At 40.6% G+C, this 24,756-nt stretch overlaps 1 protein-coding gene across 3 annotated transcripts in view; it reads right to left on the bottom strand.

Annotated features, from left to right (window-relative positions):
- Mrps9 (mitochondrial ribosomal protein S9) overlaps positions 1-22,418 on the bottom strand; it is a 52,090-nt gene extending 29,672 nt beyond the window's left edge. For 2 of the 3 annotated variants that reach the window (XM_036167744.1, XM_036167745.1), the window contains exons 1-2: positions 22,225-22,397; positions 9,499-9,678 (exon numbers count right to left, since the gene is read on the bottom strand). In XM_036167744.1, the coding sequence (XP_036023637.1) occupies positions 9,499-9,678; positions 22,225-22,359 (315 nt within the window). In that variant the 5' untranslated portion in view covers positions 22,360-22,397. Of the gene's footprint in view, positions 1-9,498; positions 9,679-22,224 lie in introns of all 3 variants that reach the window. The other variant, XM_036167746.1, reaches the window with a different exon arrangement.
- Positions 22,419-24,756: the final 2,338 nt, after the last annotated feature.

Here is a 24,756-nt window from a genome sequence, read left to right as displayed (position 1 = left end):
TTCTTTTTTTTTTGGTTTTTTTTTCGAGACAGGGTTTCTCTGTGTAGTTTTGGTGTCTGTCCTGGCTCTCACTCTGTAGACCAGGCTGGCCTCGAACTCACAGAGATCTGCCTGGCTCTGCCTCCCAAGTTCTGGGCTTAAAGGCATGTGCCACCGCCGCCCAGCATCCCAAAATTTCATAATTAACTTTCTAAGCAAGCTACACTGAAGATAATTACTTACACTCAGAAATACCTAACTTTCCAGATGGTACCACCTGTGTTCACCAACACATCCAGGCAGTATTTCAAATAAAGTAATTATTACACAGGATAAATAACAAAACTGGTTGAGAACAGAAAGCTATGTCAAATAAAATTTTTAATTTGGGTAAAGATTATGTTCCTCTAAAACATCTATATTGGCATAATAAAGAATGTAAAATTTCAGTATGTGGTAGGTGAAGTCTGGCCAGCCAGAAGCCCACAGGAGGAAAGTGACAGGGTAATGTGCTGTCTGCCTGTTGACTCCCACTGCCCTTTGACCCCTGGTGCTGCTGGGAATGGGCAATCAGGACAGAGTAAATGGTCCACTGCGGAGTACCTTTAAAATGGGGTGCTTCACTTCCAAATTGTGATTTGGGTGGACTTGGACCAAGTTCACCAACTACAACAGAATTAACCAAAATTTCATAATCCTCTTCCTAAGCAATCTGCACTGAAGATAATTAAAGTAGGAAATAACAATTGTACCTTCCACAAAAAGAAAACTGTCAGCTGGAATTGACACCAGCGCTACTGCTTCTCTGAGAAGCTTCAATGACAGTGCTGGCCAAATGCCTGCTCTGACTCAGCAAGTGTGTTTTCAGAGATTGTTTCTCGGATCAGAACCAGGCTCTGGGCATGGTCTGCATTAAATATACTGTATTTAACCAACTCCAACACTTAAGTACATATACCTGAAAGATACAAAACTTCTCTTCTAGTCCATGACCAACCCATCCAAAGAAAACGTTAGCTTCGGGAACAGAAAAAAAGAAGGGGTTTTCTTGTGGGTACTAGTTTAACAGTTCTTACACAAAGTCCCAGAATTCATTAATTTAACCTGGCAAAGTTCTTTGATGTTTTAAATGTCACATGCTAAAAATCGTTACACATAAAGTTAACAGTCAATGACTTCTGCGCGTGTGTGCACACACACACAGTTGAAGTACACCCTTTAAACACTAAGTACATACACTACAGTATGACATGGACACCTAATCTGACTCTCACACAAGAGGGCTACAAAGAGACAAAGATTATACACTGCAAAAATTTAAGTAACATGATAAAGTTAACATCATTAGTAAATACTAGTATCTCTTTTTTTTTTAAGCGTAATTTTTGTTTTAACCATAATATTGGCAATTCAACAGTTTCTTAAAGTGAAGGCACTCTGACTGCATTCTTGGGCTTCCATCTAAAGTCTAAATGGACTGCAGCCTCAGCCCAGGAGAAGCACCAGGTCAGCAATGCAATCTCTATTAATTAGGTATCCCAGCTGGGCAGGGGGTTTGCAGCTGTTAACTTGATCAATGACTTACCTAAATGTCATCTCTACTGATTCGCTTATAAATTACCAGCAAGTGAGACTAATGTACAGGTGCTAATTTATTTAAACTGTTCTCCACAGTTGTACATAGCTTTACAAACTGCATCTGGCACCTAATGTTAGCTGTCAGTTGTACTTAGACATGCCTGTCCTAACGACTCTGTTCATTAGAAGTGAGCACAAATTATGAAATATTGTGAAAAATGATACATCAAATGGAATGGGCACAGCAAATCAATTAGAGAAACTTCATACAGCACATTCACACTGAGGAGAATAAAACATTCTGGTTTTAGAATGAAGTCTATAATACCAATTAAAAAGTAATTGGTAGACTTCAGCAGTATTATACATCAGTTTGCTGGCTTTCTTCCTGAAATTCTACAGTAATATAGAACTTAACTTTTAATTCCCAAATAAAGGCATTAGTAAATATGAGCACATGTCTATATTCACTGTAGTTAATATTAAGTCAATGAATGTCTCCAACCTAAAATTTATGACTACTATGTGTTTAGTCAGAAGGAAATATAGTTTCAGGGCATGCCTGTCATACACCAGTTTTCAAATGGGGATGAGAGATTAAGAGACTCACTGAGACCTTGCAGACTGGCAGTCAGTAGTAGTCAGTGTTACTCACGTCTGCTCTGTGTGCAGATCTGCTCCCACCATTCACTTGGCCATCAGTGTGCCCTGGGCTCAGGAAACTGAACCTGTGTTATCATGTGTCATCCCACACTCATGTGTTGTTAGCTCCTCACAGCCCACAGAGATCCCTTTTTTCTAACTCCTTCCCACTAGACAACCCACTCAGCTCCCTGTTCTACCTGACAGACTCCTGCTAAGAGTCATGAACTGCTGTAGACACAAATCATCTCCCACATCCATCAACACATGGCAGTAGCATGTGGTCTACACAGTGAGTTCTAGGACAGCCAGGACAATACCACACACACCACTGTCTTTCAGTATTTGGCCTTCTCCTGCTCCAGCTTCTAAGCAGGAGTTCCTAAGGACCTGGAACTCCTAATCCCTTCGGTTCCCTCTCCCAAATCTGGTATTACAGGCTTGCACCAGCATATTCAGATATAGAAAGAGATTACTAAGAAATTCCAGACATATATTACTGTAGCCTTAAAAATAGCACCTCTTCCAAGTGATAGAATTCAAAAGTTAATAGCAATAGCATCAAGAACGATTTGTATTTAAACAAACTCATCCATCAAATTTCTTTGTATTTCTGCTAACACATTTAGTACCCTCTAAATATCTTACAGGAAACACTAGTGAGGAATATTAGCTGAATATAATTTTCACACATAAATTTCATATGCGACATTCAGCAAAGCCAGATTTCTATTCAAACTCAATTCTCTAAGGTAACTTTGAAAACTAAAAATCAATTGCTCTCTGTTTCAATTCACATTCCAAACAAATTCAGTTATGCCAAAAGCTTAGCTAACAGGGAGAAGCTAGAGGTGGATACACACTCAGACACTTGATGGGAAAAGGGATGGCAAGAAACAGAGAGCAAAGCCTGGCCGTTCACAACAGGGGCAAACATGCACTGCCAGCCACAGCCAGGAGTCCCAGAATAGAAAGGGTAGTCCTGAGGCATTGTTGGCTAACACTAAACTCACTGTGCTCCACGAAACGAGACAGCAATTGATTTCAGAAACTATTAACCCCAAACACTAATCTTGGAGACTGTTAACCCCAAATACTAATCTGAAACTGTACAGGCTTCAGAGAAAGGCCACTGAGTGGGAGTCCTCCACATCTGAAGACATCTTGGGGCTGTTTGTGAAGATTAGATCTGACAGTGGCTTGGGCTCCCTGACAGCATCGCACACACAGGTTTTGGTGTGTGGTAGTTCCTTTCCCTCACCGGGAAGACTTGCTTCTGTGAAACATTAAACTCCTGATCATAGTGAAAAGGGGAGATCACAGCATTTACTTTTCATTAATAGATTAGAAATACACACACTAGAGAAAAACATTATAATGTCTAAATACATAACAGCAAATGCAATGGCTGCTTAAATTATTTTTTTGAATATTGATAAACTGTTTTTGTCTTTGGATATACCTAAGCAGTTTTCATGTGGAATTTGCCAAATACAGCTCATCACCTATTTTGTCTCCCTTGTTATATATATATATATAAAACCAAGCCTCCTAAAAAAAAAAAAAAAGAAACCATATTGAGTAGATAACTGTAATGCTTTGATGAGAGTTGGTTGTCACTGTCTGCTTTTGCTTTTACATCTCCTTCTAAAACGCCAAAGGGAATCCACTAAAATTAATAAAAGGCCAAGAGTTAATTGTAATAAACTGTGAGAATCAGTGAAGCTGATCAATCACGTGCAGCACAGCTTAGCCCGGCAGAATTACGTCACTGGTATCAAGGAAACAGCAAACACTCACTTCCATGTGGGCTTTTGGATATGGAGCTAGGAAAGCCACATCATCCTACAGGACACCGGGCAATCTCCCCTTTAAATCAACCATGGTAAATCACTGTACTCAACAGTATCTCGGGTGGTTCTGCCAAACACAAGCCTGGGGAAGGCATCTGGGGCATTATGGGATGGTTCCAGCTGCAGTATACCTTATTCCTCACTACAGATAGTGATGAGAACAGTAACACGGTCTTATGCGCATGCTGCTTATACTGTGATGAGAGAATCACTGTGACTTGACCTGGTAAACATCACAGCACAGGAGATACCGCAAGGAAGTCCCTCAGCCCGGGTTCTACAGCTTCCTGTACTGCTTCAACTCTCATGAGATTGTCACAAAGGTGACACCAATATAACAAGATTCTACATGCTGTGCATTCTTATTCCTCCCAGAAATCCAACTCCATTTTAAAAGTCGATTAAAAACAAAAGGATGTTTTCATAGTAATTCTTGATTTCACTACTTACTAAAGGTTACTAAAACAACAGACTAAATGATCTTCAAATGTGTATCTGTCATTAACACCTCAACAAAAACATTTTATGATACTTTATTCCATATAAAGTTGTTTTAAGTCTTAAATATATTTGCCTAAATATATAACATAATGTTTGGAGTTCTTGCCATTTTAGCATTGGCAAATTAATATGGAAAATCAATTTCTAAGTAAATATATAAAGTAACAGTTTCAATGTCACTTAATTTACCCATGTGAAAATTATAGTGAGCCTGAACTTTTAACTAGGTAACTAAATGATGTTACAGGCCATGTCTACGGTACAAAAATTTATCACTCACAAAAAACCAGTTTTAATTTCCCAAACTAATATTCAAAGTAAACATTTAAGCAATGAATAAGCAACTCCAAAAAGGATAATTCACTTTTAATACAGTATGAAAATGTTTAACCCCCACCCACAGATAGACTCTCTGTTTAGTTGATTGAGTAAAACTAAAATAAGCTGGACAGAAACAATTTTAAAGTCCAAAGAGACACTGGCTTAAAGGCCACAGGCGCTGGTACAGTATCTCTTTGCTATTTCTCCAGCCATCTCTGCAGACCACAGTGATATGTTTAGATGCCTGTTAGCTCACACAGATTTGAATGCTTCTCTACTGGTTCCTCACTGTCATGCTTTTAGAAAACATTTATTCTTTAGACAGAACAATGAAGCTGTGGAGTGATTTTCCTCCTTTCAAAAGGCTACTAAGTCCCATGAACACCAAAAGGTAATCAGTTAACACGGACATGTTGGTACTCACCTATAATCTACCACTGGGGGGACTGAGGCAAGTGGATCAGAAGTTCAGTCTCCTTGAGCCATACAGTGACACCCTGTCTCAAAAAACAGACCCCAAACCCAAAGAGCTATAAACTGGTATCAGACTTGAAAATCCTCAGCAAAATGCTCAAAAAAAAAAAATCCATAAATACATAAAATTACACAAACTGATGGAGTGGAATTATCTCATGAATACAGAGGTTATTTTAATATCTGAATATTAAAGCATGATATACTAGGTGGATTAATAGAATAAAAGACAACACATGGTCACAGAAAAAGTGTTAAGCAATATTCATTGTGTTAACAACAAAAAGATTCAACAACTAGGTATGAGAAATAACTTGCCAAATGTGATAAAGTACCTACAAAACCCTTATGGCTAGCTTCCTACATAACCGTAAAACAATGAACACTTTCTCCTAAGTTCCGGCACAAGACGGGAGTGTCTGCACTCACATCCCAAGTTCAACTAGAAAAAGTAGATAAGAAAAAGAAAGCAAAAGGATTCAGATAGAAAATAAATAAATAAAGCTGTATGTATTTCTTGAAGATGGTACAACAAAAATGCTAAGAAATCAACCTGAAGACTCAGTAAATCATCTCCGCAATACTACAGATTTAAGATCAATTTACAAAACAGTCACTTCGTAGGAAAAAAAAGTCAAGTCACATACTTGAAGAATACAAAAAGAAAACAAAATAATTCTATTCATGGGATTTTTTTAGAAAAGAAATTAGGGCATAGAAATAAGCTTACCAAACACCATGCAAAGACTAGAAACTATAAAACACTACTAAGAGATACTAAAAATGTAAGCAAGCCAGACATGTTGCTCTCATAGGTCAGAATTTAACCTTCAGTTAGCTGCAGTCCCCTAACTGGTCTAGCAAGTTCCAAACCACAACCCTAGGTGGCTGTTATGCAGAAAGCAATAAACGACTCCTAAAATTTCAGATTCAAGATGTACACAATAACCCACATTATCTTATGGGGAGGGAGGAAAAGAATGTCTACATTTTCCAATTTAAAATGCGCTACAAAGCTACAACAATCAAAACAGACTTACACTGGCAACAAAATAAAAATATAGACAATGGAACAGAACTGAGGGTTGAGAAATAAAACCTTCATGTACATACACACACACACACACACACACACACACACACACACACACACACAGAGTTGATTTTTAGTAAAATGACAAAAGAATTCAATGGGTACAACAATTCCTTATAACAAATGATGCTGGGTTAACTAAATACCCACATGTAAAAGAACAAGCTGAACACCTTGTTCCACAACTTAAATGTAAGAGCTAAAACCATAAAACCCTTAAATCAAAACAGGAGGGCAAATCTTCAGGACTTTGGTGTAGTAATGATATAAGTAAGTATCTAGAAATAAAAAGAATGTTGATACAAAAATGTATCATACTGCTCACAGTATACTGTTCACAGCAGCTGTATTCACAATGGACAAAAATGGTCCAAATGCCCATCAACTGATGAGTAAGGAAAAAAAAATGTCCTCCATCCCAACAGTAGAAAAGCAGTAACACAGAGGAATGAAGATACTGTTACACACTGAGCAAATCTTGAACCAATTATGCTAAGTGAAAGAAGGCAGTGACAAAAGGTTGAATGCTATATGACTGTTTACAACATGTCCCAAACAAGCAAATGACAGAAAATAGGAGCCTAGGGGTAGGAGAGATGACTCAGTGGTTGTTAAGAGCACTTGTTGCTCTTGCAGAGGATCTGGGTTCAGTTCCCAGCACCCACTTCGTGTTTACAACCATCTTTAACTCCAGTTCTGAGGGATCTGATGCCCTCTTCTGTCCTCCAGACACCAGAGCATACAGCTGTTGCACATGTTTATGCAGGCAAAACAGTCATACATAAAAATTAAAAAGAAAAAAGTTTTTAAAGTCATATGCTTAAAAAAGGAGATGCCTTGTAGTCGGAAGGTTTCTCTGGTCCTGCCCAGCCCTGAGATTGGGAAGAATCTCTCCTACCTGTGGTCCTGGAGCTGCTTGGACCCAAGCAAACACACAGAGGCTTGTATTACTTACAAACTGTATGGCCTATGGTAGGCTTCTTGCTCGCTAGCTCTTATAATTTAACCCATTTCTATTTATCTATAAGTTCCCACGTGTCCATAGCTGATCAGTATTTTCACATCTTGCTTCTTCTGGCGGTGCTGGAGTCTCCCTAGACTCTACCTTTCTCCCTCTTTTTCTCTCTCCTTGGATTTCCCACCTGCCTCTAAGCTGCCTTGCCATAGGCCAAAGCAGCTTATTTATTAACCAATGGTAACAACATATATTCACAGTGAACAAAAAGACATCCCTGAGCCCTGCCTAGAATTAGGGGTTTTGAAAAGGTACCTATGGCTGAGACGAGGCCTACATAAGGAAAGAAAGACTATTAGTCTAAAGTTCCAGTGGGAACATTGTCCTTTTGGCGTGTGGGCATGATGCTTAATTTTCAGGAAAATGAAGAAATACCCACATTATCTGAGACAAGTGCCAACACTTCATTTCTCAGATGCTTCCTAGGTTATCATAAGATAGAACCACAGAACAGCAGTTATAAGGTCCCTATACTGAATCACCTTTCCCTACAAGGGCAGTAACGTATCCTTCTGGGCTGGGATGTAGCTCTCTTGGTTAGAATGCTTGCCTCACACATGGTGTCCCCATCCCCCCCCCCCCACCTCCACGGCTGCCTGGAGTCTCCCAGCCTATGCAACAGCCCAGTCTCACCTCTCCTCAAAGAAGCATTTTTGCAGCAGACAGAGACCATTACAGAGATCCAGAACCCGTCAAAATGTAGAAAATAAGCCGCCAAGGGGTAAACAACCCTAACTGATACAATTGTAATACAACCCCAGCACTTACCCCTCAGGGACCCGGGCCCCTAAAGTAAGATAGTATCTTCTAGACAAGACAGGGAAACTGCACCCATGAAATCTCAATATTATTGCTAAACAAGATTGCCTAACCATACTACCGGTCAATATGCCAGTGTGGATGGGGCAAAGCCCCATCCCTATAAGCAATCAGTGGCTGCTGGGGAGGGGGAGGGGAGCGCAGAGAGGGGAGATAGACAGACAGACAGGTCAGTTTTTTCTAGGGACAAGCCCCTGAGAGGTTATTCAATCCCAAATGGTCAGCCCTAAACACAAGTACACAAAAGCATCACTAAATGGACTCAGTAGGTTGTGTGTGTGTGTGTGTGTGTGTGTGTGTGTGTGTGTACAATGCCCCTCCCCCGTGTGCGTAACAATAAAAAAGTAATGAATTTGAAAGGGAGTGGGGGACATCCAAGGACTTGGGAGGGGGTGAGCGAAGGGTAGAAATGATGTTAATAAAGTACTCATGTACAAAATTCTCAAAAAAAAAAAAAAAAAATTCAGGGGCTAGAGAGATGCCTGCACACTAGGAATACCTGTTGCTCTTGCAGAGGACCCACGCTCAGTCCCAGCACCACATGGCAGCTCCCAACCACCTGTAACCAACAGTTCTAGAGGACCTGATGCCCTTTTCTAAAGTCTGCAGATGCCCCCATGTACATGGGAAGCACATAAATATGTCGGCAGGACGCCGACACAGAGAACACACCTTCCCTTTGAAAACTGAAAAACCACACTGCCCAAGTCTTACTTAAGGGAATTTCCTGGACTCTGCTTCTATTATCACACACATCACCATCAAAACTACACAACAGAACATTCCCAAACTCACAGTGGCTTCTATGACCTTGAATCAAAATCAAGAAAACCACTCACTTCTAGATAAGACCTAAAGCTTACCATACTTTGTGAGGCTTCAAATAGAGTGGCATGTCTCTTCGAAATCATGGTTCCAAGTATTAAAAACAAAACCAAACAAAAAATTCTAGCCAAGGAGAAGGGCACTGGGAAAAGAGAGAATGAAAACAAATAGGAAATAAGCCAAAGCTGAAGTCATTTTAAAAATTACTCAAATAATGTGAAGTCTCAGAAAGGAAGACAAAGAAAAGACATGTTCTACCTTTCTACAACAGAGGCCTCTTCCCTTGTTCCAATACCCTGATGTAAGCTTTACAGAGCCAAAGAGTTTATGCCAAGGACAGAGTTGCCCACAGCCACAGCTCTGCAGAAACACTCTCTGATCAGAGTTAACGTACTCACATCAACATCCTCTTCGGTAAAAGTTTCTGGATCTTCTCCCATCATGTTGGCTAAGTGCCTCTTCCCTATGTTGAAGTCTTCAATCTGCTTTTTAATAAAATCCTCTGTATACGATGCCTGTCTTGAGGCTTGGACATTTTTCTTTCTTGTTACAACTGTGGTGTGTATTAGCTTTAATAGCTAAGGGTATGGAAAGAAAAGAAAGTTTTTTAAATTAAACAGTGATTTACTTAGCAGGTCACTGTCTCTAAATAAAACATCCTCAATCAACAGGCATTCAGAAACAAAGGAAAAAGGTCTCCCAACCAAGGTGCTAGACCTAATCATCTCTGTGCAAAAGCTTACAAGTACATTGATTCAAGAGCATTTCAACTAGTTAGAGCTAAAATGCCTGCGAGCAGTATTGGTGCCTCTTGCTGTGACCACCACAGATGGTACTGTTTGGTTCATGACAGTGAGCTGTCACACTGAATGTTTAAGAAATAAAGAGAAAAGCACCACTTAAAAAAAGAAAACAAACATGCCGGCAGTGCTGGCACACGCCTTTAATCCCAGCACTGAGAAGGCAGGAGCAGGCCTATCTCTGCGAGTTCGAGGCCAACCTGGTCTACAGAGTGAGTTCCAGGACAGCCAGGGAGACATAATGAGAGCCTATCTCTAAAAAAATCAGAGAGAGGCTGGGTGGTGGTGGTGGCGCACGCCTTCAATCCCAGCACTCAGAAGTCAAGGGCAGGCAGATCTCTATGAGTTTGAGGCCAGCCTGGTCTACAGAGTGAGTTCCAGGATAGCTAGGGTGGTTACACAGAGAAACCCTGTTTTGAAAAACAATACAAAACAAGACAAACATACAAAAACCAGGCAGCATGCCTTTAATTGGCACTCAGGAGGCAGAGGCGCTTGGGGGTTGTGGTGGTAATGATAGTTATCTGTGAGTGAGGTCAGCCTGGTCTACATATCAAGTTTCCCAACAGCTAGAGGTACATAAACAGACCTCTCTAACAAACAAACAGGCAAATACAAGAATCAACAGACAAGAGGGTTGGGGATGGTATCATGGTCTTGTGGGCACTCCCCTTGTTTGAAGGAGCAACACAAAAGTGTAGGTTTGGCTTAGGACTTTATTCTTCCCCTCATATATATCTTATATCACATCTAAATTATTTTATATATAGTATATCAAACTGATATAATGAAGAAAATGGCAATATAAGGAAGTCATTTTACTCCAACTGAGATTTCTAGTCAACTTGGCTCAACATGCTAACTACAAGGAAGGCTTTCCCATTTTTCCTGAGGCATCAGTCATCACACTTGCTGTGGGTGCTGGTCCTTCTATGCCACACCTTGAGGAACTTCCTTCCAGGGTATCAACACCTCATCTTCAATAAACAGTGTCAAAGACAATATAAAAATAAGACAGACTGTTCTAGTCTTCTCTTAAGACCTGAAATGAACTCTTTTACAGCTGCCCCAGCAAATTTAAACACCGCTAATAATACTCAGACTTCAAAATCTTAGTAAGACTCTCAGTTCCGGTCTCACACACATTAAAAATCTCCTTCACACACAAAAGACTATCCCTCCTACATTTTTCTCCTTCCCTTCTGAGACTCTTAAATTCCGAACATTCTACAGTAATTTACCACTAAGGTTGCTACAAAAAAAAAAAAAAAAAGAAGAAGGAAAAAAATAGACAAAATATTACAATACCCAATTAACAATACAACTTACATTCTGAACTGCCTCTGAATTAATTGGGTGAAAATAATTTTGACCCACTCTTTAATGGGTAAGAAACAGCAATTTAAAGTTGCATAAAACCTTAGTTTATTTTTGCTAGGAAAGCAGAGCTCCGCCTTTGGAAAATATAATTACTCAACAATTATATTCTCCCAATACAATGCTTTACAAAGTGTTACTATCAGTGAGTAAAAACAAGACCACCGGTGGCTTAGGTTCACAGAAGTTCCTCTTGTTTTGCTTTTCCTGGTTTCAGTTACTTGAGGATAAAGGATGAATGTGATACAATTATTCTGAGATGGAGCTATGTCCACCTGCATTCTATTATTAGTTTACAGTCGTTTAAGCTCTCATTGTGCCTAATTCACAGGGTGAACTTTATTGTAGATATGTAATGGGAAAAGAACAAGATAGAGAGGGGGTACTGGCTGCAGTTTTGAGCATTCAGTAAACTCAAAGAGCATCCCCTGGGGGATGGGAGGCCTACCAGAGTCAGCCTGTTTTAGAGAAAGAACCTATTTCATTCCCTTGCTCACAGTCTAGTGCAGCCATTTTTCCAATCTAGGAGTTTTATCATCTAATGTGTTAATAGTTTACATATCCTTTTAGCTGGTTGTTTTTATGATACTAGCTCTAATTTCAGCAAAGGAGAATCTTGCTACCTTTGTAGGCAATTAAAATAAAAATGCTTTCTGCTTTAAAAATCCAAGCAAACGCATTAATTTGAGGCCCAAAGTACAGTAATAGAGTAGATTATTATTTCAATGGTGTCAATGCCGAAAGGATCTGCACACAGTACAAGCAGATGTTTTGACCATGGTGAAGACAGTGCTCTCAAATGCAGTTGAACCCCTGATTCAAACCAACCCAGAAGACCCTCTCTTGGTTTACCCCCACTACACTTCCCAGCAGTCAGCATCATAGGCAGCAGATCCAAGCCTCAGGTAAACACGAGTCCATGCTCTGCAGTAAAGGAGTCTAGAGGAGGGCACAGTTAGGGAAGGAAGCCACAGTCCCACTGTAGGAAAACTCAGAATGAGATGTCTGATGAACATTCCAGGAAGCAGATGACTCTGGATGTACACTGGAGAGATCTGAGATAGAGGTATGTGTCTGTTAAAAATCTACTTGAAGTTAGCCTGAGCTATATAGTTAGAATCTGTCTCAAAACAACCAACCAAACAAACAAACCAAAACTGGGCTTGGAGAGATGGTTCAGAACTTAAGAGCACTTGCTGCTTTTCCAGAGTGTTGAAGCCTAAGCTGATCCTAGGCTTTCCCTGAGCCCCTGTTATATGGAGAAGGAACCATAGCTCCTTTTCTAAACCAGGAATACACTTGGCTGAGCCAGTAATGGCCCGAGGCCATAGCCTTAGGGGAGCTGTGATTTCAAATCCTGTCAACTCAACTCTTCCTACCCTAAGGGGCTATGGGTTATCAGTCCCAAGGCCCATGGGCTCCTCTCAGAAGTTCTTGAAATATCCTGTGTTCCCTTTGTGCAACAATGTTCAGTTAGCTTCCCGGTAACTTCTGTCCCATAGTATGCTGTCTTTTTGCTGACTCTGTCCCATTTTTTTCATACAAAATAGTATGTAAGAAGCTGTTTTTAATAAGCTTGCTTGGCATAATACATAGCTTATGCAAGACCTCCTGACCCCAAACATTCCTATCCCCTCATCTTTTGATCTCCTCATCCTCTCTCAGGACCCTGTAACTGAAGAAAGACCTGCTGGTCCAGGTCATAGAAGACCAGAGCTTAGTTCCTAACACCCACACCAAGCAGCTCACAATGCCCTGTAACTCTGGCTCCAGTGGACCTGACGCTCCCTCTGGCCACTTCAGGTACCCACATACATGGCATATACTCGAACAGGCACATAAATAAAAATAAATCTTTTTAACAAAGTCAAAGCTGCTTGACAGATGATATTCATACACCAGGGAATATGGGAAATGACAGGTATTAATTGTTATATAAATATAACTCTATCATGTAAAGAAACAGCTTATAGCCAAGGGATCATAGGCAGAGAGTTAAAATCATGCCTTATGACTACTGTTTTCTTTGTGAAATTGGTGAGATTCTCTGTGATGATTAAGAGGGAAGGTATGATGGACCAAATACTTCCCATTCAGAAGGCAGTGATACAGTATTCAACGTGTAGACAGAGAAACTACAAGCAAGTATTCACACTGGTGTAAACCAGAGTTCCATCCATACTGTGTCTGTAATAATTTGTCAATCATCTTTTCCTCCTCAGACAAGTTTATTAGGGTACACAATATATCACCCCACATCAACTTGTATGCTGAGTAGTTGAAGAGAGCTGCATGCTACCTTTCAGCACTAAAAAGTTTGCCACTCTTGTAAATCACTTTACCTTGAATTTAATTTGGTAGGATCATAATGTGACCTTGTCAACCTCTACTTACACTGCCCTGGAATATCAACGCCTGTTACTTTTCATTTAAACTCGAGGCCACTAGAAAGTGTGTACGAGTGTGTATACATGTGTGTGATCTGAGTTTTTAGTAAATGAAAATATCCTGTTCACACTGATCTCATCATTCATCTTGACATTCACTTCAGTCACGGCAACGATCTTTTCTCCAGACACAAATTCTCCTGGTCTGTTCGGACCCCCGGTCTCTGTCTTCTGTGCAGTGCTTTCTTAACCCTTCATTCCTATGTCCTTTCCACTTCCTGCAGCATCACTCCTGCCCTGGCAGCCACTCTTCATCTTTAGCTTTACTGCTGGTCTGTCTTTAAACTCCATGCCTCAATAGCCTCCCTCAAGCGTAGCCTGACATGCCCCAACTCACAGAGCTGTCCCTCACCCAAACTTTCTAAGAATGTCCTTGATGATGTGACATGGTTGTGGTCAAAATAAGATTTCTTTTTTTTTTTGGGGGGGGGGGTCACTTCTTATCTAGAGAGGAACATTCCAAGCCCCCAGGGGATAAGTGAAACCACAGATAGCTCAAAAATCTCATCTAGGGCTGGAGAGATGACTCAGTGGTTAAGAGCACTGGTTGCTCTTCTGAAGGTCCTGAGTTCAATTCCCAGCAACCACATGGTGGTTCCCAACCATCTGTTATGAGATCTGGTGCCCTCTTCTGGCTTGCAGTCATATATGATGTATACATAATAAATAAATCCTTTTTAAAAAAAAAAAGAAAGAAAGAAAAGAAAAGAAAATAGCATCTACTATTTCCATCTATACTTAACTTCTAATAGTACCACCACAGATTAGCAACAGTAATTCATGATAATATGGACAAGTCTAGCTATATGCTGGGACAGAAAGAGTTCTGAGTGTGGTCTCACTACTGGGAAAGAGACAAGCTCTCCGGGACTGAAGCCGACCACGAAGAGCTGAACCATGGAAGGCAAGGACTGCTGCCGAGCTTCCACTGTTACATGAACACCCATCGAAGGCTCTTCATCTATCTGGGCCGCCCGCCCTGTGCTTCTTTGGTTCCCACATTTCAGCATCTTCTCAAGTGAAGGAGCTGATTACTGACTTGAAGGTTTGTTTCCTCACTTCATTTCTTTCTTCACTTGTCAATCATATTCTCTGGAGTTTGTGACATGAGATGACAGTTTTCCTAATTTTAACATAAGAGAGGCCTAAATATATTTACAAAAGTTTTTCCTGTTCACTTAAGAGACTTTTAGAGATGTCCCTAATTTGGAACATTTTTTTTTCTCAAATACATAAAAATACAACATCCATAAGAAACAGCCCAATGAATACATTTCTTCTTAAAGGTTCTGAATTATTCCAGCCATGAGTTCACATAAAAGCATGTATACTGAATGGAGCCTACTACTCATTGGTACAGTCCATTAAGGTGAGGCTGAATGAAAAACAAAACAAACAAACCGCTTTTTTAGGCAAACACACAATTCTAGGAGAGAATTTCTTTGCACCATGAAACAATCCTGACAGAATCAGCTACAGGTGCCCTGTCCAACTGCAGAGCCATGATGCCAGAATTTTCACCAGACTTTTGTTCAAGAGTAGGTATAGACACAACATGACAAATTTGTTTCTTTTTAAAGATAATCAGTGGGTCAGACAACTATAATTTCAATCAAGCTGGCTGCCAACGAGGCAGACACATCCTGACAGCTATGATGTCCCAAATTTGGCCAAATGCCAGTGTCAACATTACTTTAATGGTGTTATAGAAGTATTAGGCCATTTCTTTTTAGTTTAATTGGATAAAAAGGGAACAAAGAAGACTGTGCTGCTACTTTGAATAGGAAAGGTAGAAAAATATAATGAGGAATTTTTAAAAAGGTAAATATTGAATTCATATTAGAAAGAAAAGTGAAGGAAAGAAACTATATAAGGACTCCAATAAAGGAATTACAGATGTGTAGTTGTATAAATTAGAAGCTTTTGGATATAAGCAAAAGAAAGCTCCCTGATTTAACTAAGTAAAAGGTGCCCGTGCTCCTGGAAACACCCCTTATGAAACTCCCTGGACCAAAAAACCAAAATAAACCAACACAGCAGTGAAAGGACTGCTAGCTGAGAAGAGGAAGGGATAAATGGAGGATGATAAGGGGGATAACAGTCAATAGTTACTAGTTACATGTATGAAAATGTGATTATGAAACCTGTCATGCATAATTAATCTATACTAATGAGCATTTTATTTTTGTAATTTTTGATAGCTCTTTCCAGGATCTTTTAAAAAAAAATGTGTATGTGTGTGTGCCTGCTTGTCTGTATGTACACCACATGCATGCAGGTCCCCACAGCCAGAAGAGGGCACTGGATCTCCTGAAAATGGAGTTATGGGCAGCTGTGATCACTCAATGTATGTACTGAGAACTGAACCCAGGTCCTCTGCAAAAGCAACAAGTGTTCTTAGCTCCTGAACCATCTCTTCAGCTCCATTAAAAAAAAAAATTAAAAAGAGACTGCACAACTATATGTAAAATCAGGCAGGTCTGAGGAGTTCTCTGACAAGGAAAAACAAATTCCAATGATCCACAACAGGTTCAATATAATCAGAATGTGGTCCTTAAGATTAACTGAGACATCACTGTCTTGTCTCTTATGTTGAAGATGTCGAGAGAATTATTACCTAGGTGGGCTAAGCTAGGTCATGTGTCCCAGGTCACAGTTCTTCCAGAACACATTAAAACAAACAAACAAACAAAAAACCCAAACACCAGATTCCTCATGAAGTGTTATCATGAAGGGGAAATGGCTGCTGCATGTATTTAGTAAGACATTTTGCTAGACTCTCAACAAAAAATTCACCATTCATATTCATGCCACAATCACGTATATTAAGACACTCAGCATACTTACCAATCAAATAAAACATACAGACCATGTCTGAATAATGATTAAAACAACCCAATAACTATAAAAAGTTATGGGTGCAACCATCAGGGTAATATGACTATGGTGAGCATAAGTGATGCTCTCACACAACCATTACTCACTTGAGCTACAATGGTATGAAGCTCTACTGAAAGCAGAGAAACAGCCTGATTCTGTTCAAGATGTACATACTATTCAAGTACAAGTCCCATAACAGAATGTCTGCTTAACATTAGCCACCCCTGGGGGACAGAATGGGTAGCAGGGAAAGGGAGGAGGAGAGGGAGGGAACAAGATGGGGAGGTACGGATCCATCACCAAGCTTTCTTAAAATAAATTTATATTTTGATGCATAAGGAAAACATCAGTTTTAATGTAGAGGTATTTTAATAATTAGGGCAATGAGGGAATGCACTGAAGTTTATCCAGGACAGGACAATGTCCTTAAAGGGAACAAACACCTCTCTAAAGAGGCTATCTTTCCCACTACTAATAAACTACAGTTAAAAATACACACTCAAAGACTGGGCAGAATATCTAACTAGCATGCATATGGCCCAAAGTTTGACCTTTAGCATACATACCACAGCACAGATATACAACATATATGTATGTATATGTATGTATATATATAGATATGTGCGTGTGTTTGTGATGTATATACACTTATGAATATATAGTTTGAATAATACTGATATTCAAAAATAATCTAAGGAAGATAAATAATTTACAAAACTGAATAGAGCCATCTGATAAAATGCAAGTCAATATTAAAATGCATCTTGCAAGTACTTTTGGCCACTGATTAAAAAGTAATTTTTTTATAAAATTAGACCAACATAGTAATGTGTTAAAAACAGGATGTTACAATCCTTGGGAATTCATGAGTAATAAAATGAAGAGATACTGTACATAGAGACAGTAATGAATTTACTATGAAACCATAACATACAAGGATTAAGCCATCCAAATGTCAGCGATCATTCTTCTCTGGCAGATCATCCAAATTAGCATGTTGGGTTTGGGGAAAATTAAAGATTTAGGTACTAATAAAATGCTTAGTAGAAAAGAAAAAGTAAAAAGGTATCTCAGCAATATTTTTTTGCAGCAATATTTTTCAAAATAGCAATGTCTGTACCACTTTTATTTAAAAAACTATAGAGTATAAAAAACTAAAACAGCATGCCCACTCTATTAAACTATAATCATAGAGGGTTTTTAAATTCCTGAGTAATTTTTCCAGAGCACCATGAAAGGGAACTTACCAACTGTTCACAATAATGCCAACACTATTTTGTTCACTTGTGACAAGTTCAAAACATAACAAAACAAAACCCTTCACTACCTAAAAGAGCAGAGCATACATGGCACTTAACAAAATTTCCAATCCCTCTGACATGCTGAGACTAAGGGAAAATTAGCTTTCACTCCATCTGCTTTTAGTTACTTGCTTTCACCACTAATTTGAGAGACTACTAGCTAAACAGGCTACTTTTTCTAGTTTGTACATTATACCACTAAGGTCACAAGATTAGTGATGCTGTTCAAGAATTAGGAAAGAACTCACATCTGCTGTAAGCAGCAACTCTGTCTGCTAACAGGTGACCTTTTGACTTCATGCCAATGTGCTGGATAGTTTTTGTCAACCTGTCACAAACTACAGTCACCTAGAAAAAGGGACCCTCAAATGAGGACCAGCCTTCGTTAGACTGGCCTGTGGGACATTTCTTTGATTAATGATTGTTGTAGCAAGGTCCAGTTATGGGTGGTGCTAATGCCACCCCCCGATGGGGCTGGGAGTGAGGGACAGGTGGATCTGAGTTGTGTAAGCAAAAGTGAGCAGGCCATAACCAGTGAGCCAGTAAGCAGTGCTCCTCTGTGGTCTTCAGTATCTGCACGGAGCTCCTGGCCTAACTCTCCTTGATGAGGGACTGTAACTTCTACACTCAATCAAGCCCTTTCCTCCCCAGCTTGCTTTTGGTCACAGATTTTCTCACAACACAAAGAAATACAGCTACTTTCTATGAAGAGCCAGGAAGACGATTAGATATGACAGACCACCCATCACAGAGGCACTTTCACCCACCTCTAATCACCTACACTCTAGTCAACCATGTGTTTTATCTCCTAAATACTATAAACTCTGACCTCAAGGAGGCAGAGTTGAAATTTGCTCTCCTGGGTCCAGTGGTCTGACAAGTAAACAAATCTTTCTCCCAAAACACACTGTTTCAGTGACCGGCATACTTAAGTGTGGCCATATGTGCTTGGTTTGATGACTCCAATCTCAACTCGTTCCCTAAGTGGCTAACCAATTATTTGTTGTTGCCAGAATCTACTACGATTATTCTGTACCTTTTCATACCTTTGAGCAATTAGACTCTTCTAGAGCATGATAATTACATAAAATTTATAGATAATGTATAAAGCATATTCATATACATGAAATTACTAATTGCTGCTAAGCTTCCATTTTATTACCACATCCCCTAGGAAGCTGCCCATAATCACCTCTGTAACCCTCCACTGACTCTACAATGAATTAGGTAAATACATTTCTGTGGCTCTTTTGTATTTCCTTCTGAAAATCTCTCACAGCACATTACAGATTCCAAGCATGTGAGGGTATTCTTTATGAAAAGTCTGGCCACTCACCAACACGACACGACTGTTATCCTTAACCAAACTTGGGAAACTCAGAGGTGTGAGACTGTGTTGAGGCATACGATAAAACGGGTACACCATAAGAATGGCAGAGGAGGAAGTCAGCTAGTAACGGACCCAACTGAGAACCAGGAGTCACCTAAGTAAAGCTTGCTTCCTTTTCTTCATTGGATTAGTGTTTCTCAAAAAATCTTATGTCACCCACAATTTCTGTTTATATCACTACCTAGTACACACTTACCAGTGTAAACAAAATGAAAAAACACTCTTTAGCAAATACATTTTATTATTCTATTACCTCTACTCCTTTCAAGCTGTTTACGACCTGTGAAGAGATTCCATAATTAATAGAACATGACCCAAATATGAAGTGAGGGGAGGTAGCTGCACAGTGTTTTATTTGCTCATAAAGTCATTACATTTTTTTTTGTTTTAGAAAACGTGGGCCCCAAGAGAAATACAGCTATTAATGTTGGATGCAGAAGTAGGTAAGTGCTTTTTAATATGAACATTAAGAAACATTAGCATTTCAGACAGGCACTGTATAAAAAAAGGTTTCTAAATGTCATTATGTGTGTATGTATACATACATACGTGCTTGCGTGTGTGCATGTATGCGTGGGGGGGGGGGGGGAGTCGTTTGAAAGAGGATGGCCTCAATAGGCTAATATTTTGATGCTTGGTCCCTTTCAGGTTTCAAAAGCCCATGCCAAGCCCAGTCTCTCCCTCGCCCATCCCTTCTCCTCCGTCTCTCTCCCCCACTCTGCTGCTGCTGCTGGTGGTGGATTGGGATGAAAGCTCTAGCTTTAGCTACTACCCCGCTACATGCCTGCCTGTCTCCATGCTCCCCACCATGATGACCATGACTAACCCCCCCGAAACTGTAAGCAAGCCCTAATTAAATGTGTTCTTTCATAAGTTGCCTTGGTCAGCAACAGAAAAGTGACTAACAACAGTGCATGTGTGTATGGAATGATTAAGGATCTAAAGGAGTTAAGTTTTCCAGTTATTATTTAAGATGTATTTAATGTGTCAAAACATACGCTGTGGTGGTATTCAGGAATTTGTAGGGTCAGCTCCAAGACAACCATTCTTTGAGAGTGCTAAGGATCAATTCTCATAGGTAGTTGTCAACATTTGAATATCTGGTTCAAGAAATGTGCTCAGTAAACATTTGGCATACCGATGTGGATGGGTCGTTTCAAGAGTGACAAGGAAATAAATATTAGCAAAGACCAATAGCATCCTACAACATTAACAAGCAAAGTCATTAAATTAAAAATCCGAGTAACGGTAGAAAAAGGAACATTCTCATATCTCAGTGATAAAAGAGAATTATACACAGCCTTTGGGAACAGTGATATGAAATATTGGAACTGAAGATGTATCTATCATTTGCAACAATAACCTCACATGTGAAAATCTCCCTACAGAAATGAAAGCACTGAACCAGAGCAAGATATTTACTTTGACAGCATTAGCCAGAAGAAGGTAGTAGGCAACCAGAACTTGTTTTAGACATAATAAAAATCTTATGTGCATTTCCCCTATAATTTAAAAAAGTACAAGGGATGTGACCCAGCAAGGTCTATTTTTTAAAATTTGCATTTTTACACATAATTATAAGAATATGGAGAAAGACAGAAGGGTAGACACTAGGTTCAGAATGCAGGAGAGGGAGAGAAAGCCACCTACCCCATACACACATTATCACAATAAAAATATTCTGTATGGTACAGTTCCCCTCATATGCAACTATGTGTATAAAGAAATATTCAACAGTTGGTCATGGTGGTGCACACCTTTATTCCAAGCACTCAGGAAGCAGAGGCAGGCGGATCTTTTGTGAGTCTGAGGCCAGCATTGTCCACAAAAGCGAGTTCCAGGAAAGCCAGGGCTACTCAGAAAAACCCCATCTCAGGAAAAAAATATATATGAACATTAATATATGCATACACACACACACACACACACACACACACACACACACACATATATCCAAAGAATCCAAAGAGGTGTATAAAAGAAACAAAAATGTCTAGCACATTTTCCAATTTACAAAAACAGCAACAACAAAAACCGATGTTTAACGGAACAATGGACAGGTTGGTTGCCTTATTTTAAAACATCAAACAACACAGAAAAAGATGACCAGTCATTTTGCAAAGTAGTTTTAAGATCCAGTATTGAACTTCTCTGCACTATCTGGTGCTAGTATTTCTCTGCCAATATCTGGTACTCTTTCTATTTACAACGCTCTGTTTTCCAACACCCCACTTCTTGGGGAGCACATTCTCAGTCTCTGGAGGTCTCTTTTCTGGCTTGTTTGTACTTGAAGGCCCTGTCCCTCTGCTTACTCAGGTTTTACCCCCTCCCCGCGCGCTATTCCCTGGGTGTCCTGGAAATCTCCGGCGGGACACCCCCACAGACACCTTAAATACAATCACAGCCCACACTAAACTCGTCTTTTTCCCTCTTCCAGCGAGCGGGTAACTGAGCCCGCGAGGTGGAAGTCACAGCTTCACACTGCCCCTCAGGATCGAGCGAACTGGGCAAAATCCTGCCCTGCAAATGTCAGAAGGCAAAGTGTCAGGGGAATTACGAACGCTGAAATTCCACCCTGCGAGGCACTTGTGGGAAAAAAACAGTCTCTGTCCCCTCCTCGGAGTGGTTCTCCCCCACGACGTCTTCCGGGTCGCAGCAGGGTTCGGCTCCCCTTCTCCCCCGGGTCGGATCACCACACCTCGGCAGCCGCTAAGCTCCATCTGCCGAACACTTCGCCCGGCCGCGCTCCTCGCCGCCCAGGACCAGGATCTGCCCGCAGCTGAACCGCCCACTCCCACGCCTGACCTCCGATCTCTGCCCAACACCTCAGGGCCGGGCGCCGCTGCGGGCAGCGGGCAGCCCCGGAAGGTGAGCCGGCTCACATCACCCAACCACACGGACCGCCCATCTCCAGCTCCCCGGACCTTACCTGGGACCCGGGACCCGCCTGCCAGTCAACCGCCGAGGTTGTCCAGTACCCGGGCCTCTGGCAGAGGCTAACCCTAACCGCGTGAGAGAGCCGACGGGAAAGCGACCGACCGCAGGACACACAGGGAGCCGCCATCTTGGCTGTGAGAGAGACCCTGGAAGGAGGGGCAGGAGGCGGGGCCTAGAGACTGCGCAGGCGCAGGCCGCCAGGCGGAAGCGCTTCCCTAGCAATGGGAGCTAGGGGGCGTGTCCTGCAGTCCCGCCCCTCGCCGCCGATTGGGTGCGCGGGGCTTTGGCTGCAGGTTGAGTTGCACGTGGCTTCTCAGCCTGTCACTAGTTGTAAGTAGGAAGCCGTACCCCCTCACCCCGCCTTCCCTTCTAGCTTAGTGGCGGTACCCACACTCAAACAAGCCTTCTGCAATCCTTGCTCCCGAATTTCAAGCTTGTTTTCTTGTCCACCTGCCTTCCCAAGAAAGGCCTCCTTCTCCTCTCAAACTTGCCAGCAGCTTTCAGGATGTATGTCAAGACCTCCCTCCAGGTGCTGACAAACCTTACTCTAGGTTCCGACTCACTCTTGTGGTAACTCTTAGCTGTGTGACCCACAGACTGACCCACAAGCACTGCTCTGAGCCTTGAAACCAGTAAGAACAGAGTGGCTGCGTAGGCATAAATTGACCTTGCTTTCTGAAACTTGTAACGCCCAGGGTGATTTCTACCAGGTCAAGTTAAGTGATGGAATAAACCACTCCAAAAGGTTTTCCAAACATGTTGAAAGGATCCATAGAAGTTTAAAACAGAAAAATGAAGTCAAAGTGACAAAGTAAAAGGCTGAGGAGATGGCTCAGCACTTGATGCTCTTGCAGAGGACCTGGGTTTGGTCACTCATATGGCAGATCACCTCTGTCTGTAATTCCAGCTTTGGGGCAACTGACACTGTCTCTGTATTTCAAAAGCATCATGTCTGTGGTGTACAGACATACATACATGCAAGCAAAACACTCCTACATATAAAATAGAAATCTTTTTTTTAAGTGATGGTGTAAGAGTAGGCATCATACTGTCATTGCCTCATAAAACAGAGCTCTAGGGAAGTAGGAATAGCATAATTTCAGAAAACAAAAGAGAAAAAACTCTAAATGAGATTTTTTTATTAAGGGGAAAATCACCGTTTCCCCCTTTGTTACTACTTTTTACATTAATGAAAATCTCTTTAGTCTGTGGCAGAGGTTCAGGACCAGTATTTGGAGAGCGAGAGACCTCAGAGCTCACTAAAATAGAGATGTTGGCTAGGGAAGCAGGTAGGCTAACTGCAGATCTTTAGTTCTCTCTCCTTTCCTTCAGTCCTGTAGTCTCATCCCCAGCTCCATAGCAGACCTCCTGTGGCCTCTCCTCACTCACAGGTCATCCAGACAAAAGCTAAACAGAAATGCTGGCGCTAACTGGTGTTATAAACCAAATGGGCCTCACATATTTACAGAATATTTTACCAAAATACAGAAGAATGTACTTTCTTCTTAGCACCTCATGGAACTTTCTTCAAAACTGACCACATACTCAAAGAAAATCTCTACCGAAAGAATAAAGTTGAAATAACACCCTACCCTATCTCACCACCATGGATTAAAATTGGATTTCAACAAAAACAATGGAAGCAACAGAAAGCTTACAAACTCATGAAAATCAAGCAACTCATGACTGAATGAAAAATAGGTCGAGACAGAAATTAAAGGCTTTCTAGAATAGGATGCAAATGAATACACAACACACCCAAACTTATGGGAAATGATGAAGGAGGTTCTAATAGGCAAGTTCATAGCATGAAGTGCCTACATTAAAAAAAAAAAATGGAGCAATCTTATACTAGTAATGCAACAGAACACCTGAAAGCTTTAGAAAAAAAAAAAGAAAGAAAGAAAGATTATATCCAAAAGGAGTAGATGGCAAGAGATAAGCAAACTTGCCAGGTGGCGGCTGTGCATGCCTTTAATCCCAGCACTCAGGAGGCAGAGCCAGGCGGATCTTTGTGAGTTCAAGGCTAGTGGTCTACAGAATGAGTTCCAGGACAGGCACCAAAATGACACAGAGAAACCCTGTCTCAAAAAATAAAAATAAAAATAAAAATAAAGCAAACTCAGGGCTGAAATCTATAAATAGACACCAACAAACAAAAACAATACAAGGAATCAATGAAACAAAGAGTTGGCAGTTTGAGAAAAGCAATGATATTGACAAATCCGTATCCAAATTAATTAAAGGATGAGAGAAAATTCAAATTAACAAAATGAAGATGAAGAAGCATTTATACCAGAAAGTCGGGAAATCCAGAGAATTATAAGGATGTATTTTCAAAACTTGTGCTCCACCAAATTGGAAAATATAAAAGAAATGGATAATTCTTGAGACATACCACTTAAATCAAGATCAGATAGGCAACTTAAAAAGACTTATAATCTCTAGTGAAATAGAAGTAGTCATTAAAGCCTCCCAACAAAAAAAAGCCCAGGGCCAGATGGTTTTAGCACAGAATTCTACC

Source organism: Onychomys torridus, chromosome 18, assembly GCF_903995425.1.
Source record: "Onychomys torridus chromosome 18, mOncTor1.1, whole genome shotgun sequence".
NCBI classification, from domain to species: domain Eukaryota; kingdom Metazoa; phylum Chordata; class Mammalia; order Rodentia; family Cricetidae; genus Onychomys; species Onychomys torridus.
The sequence above is the reverse complement of the archived record's forward strand: the minus strand, read 5'-3'. Positions and strand labels throughout refer to the sequence as shown.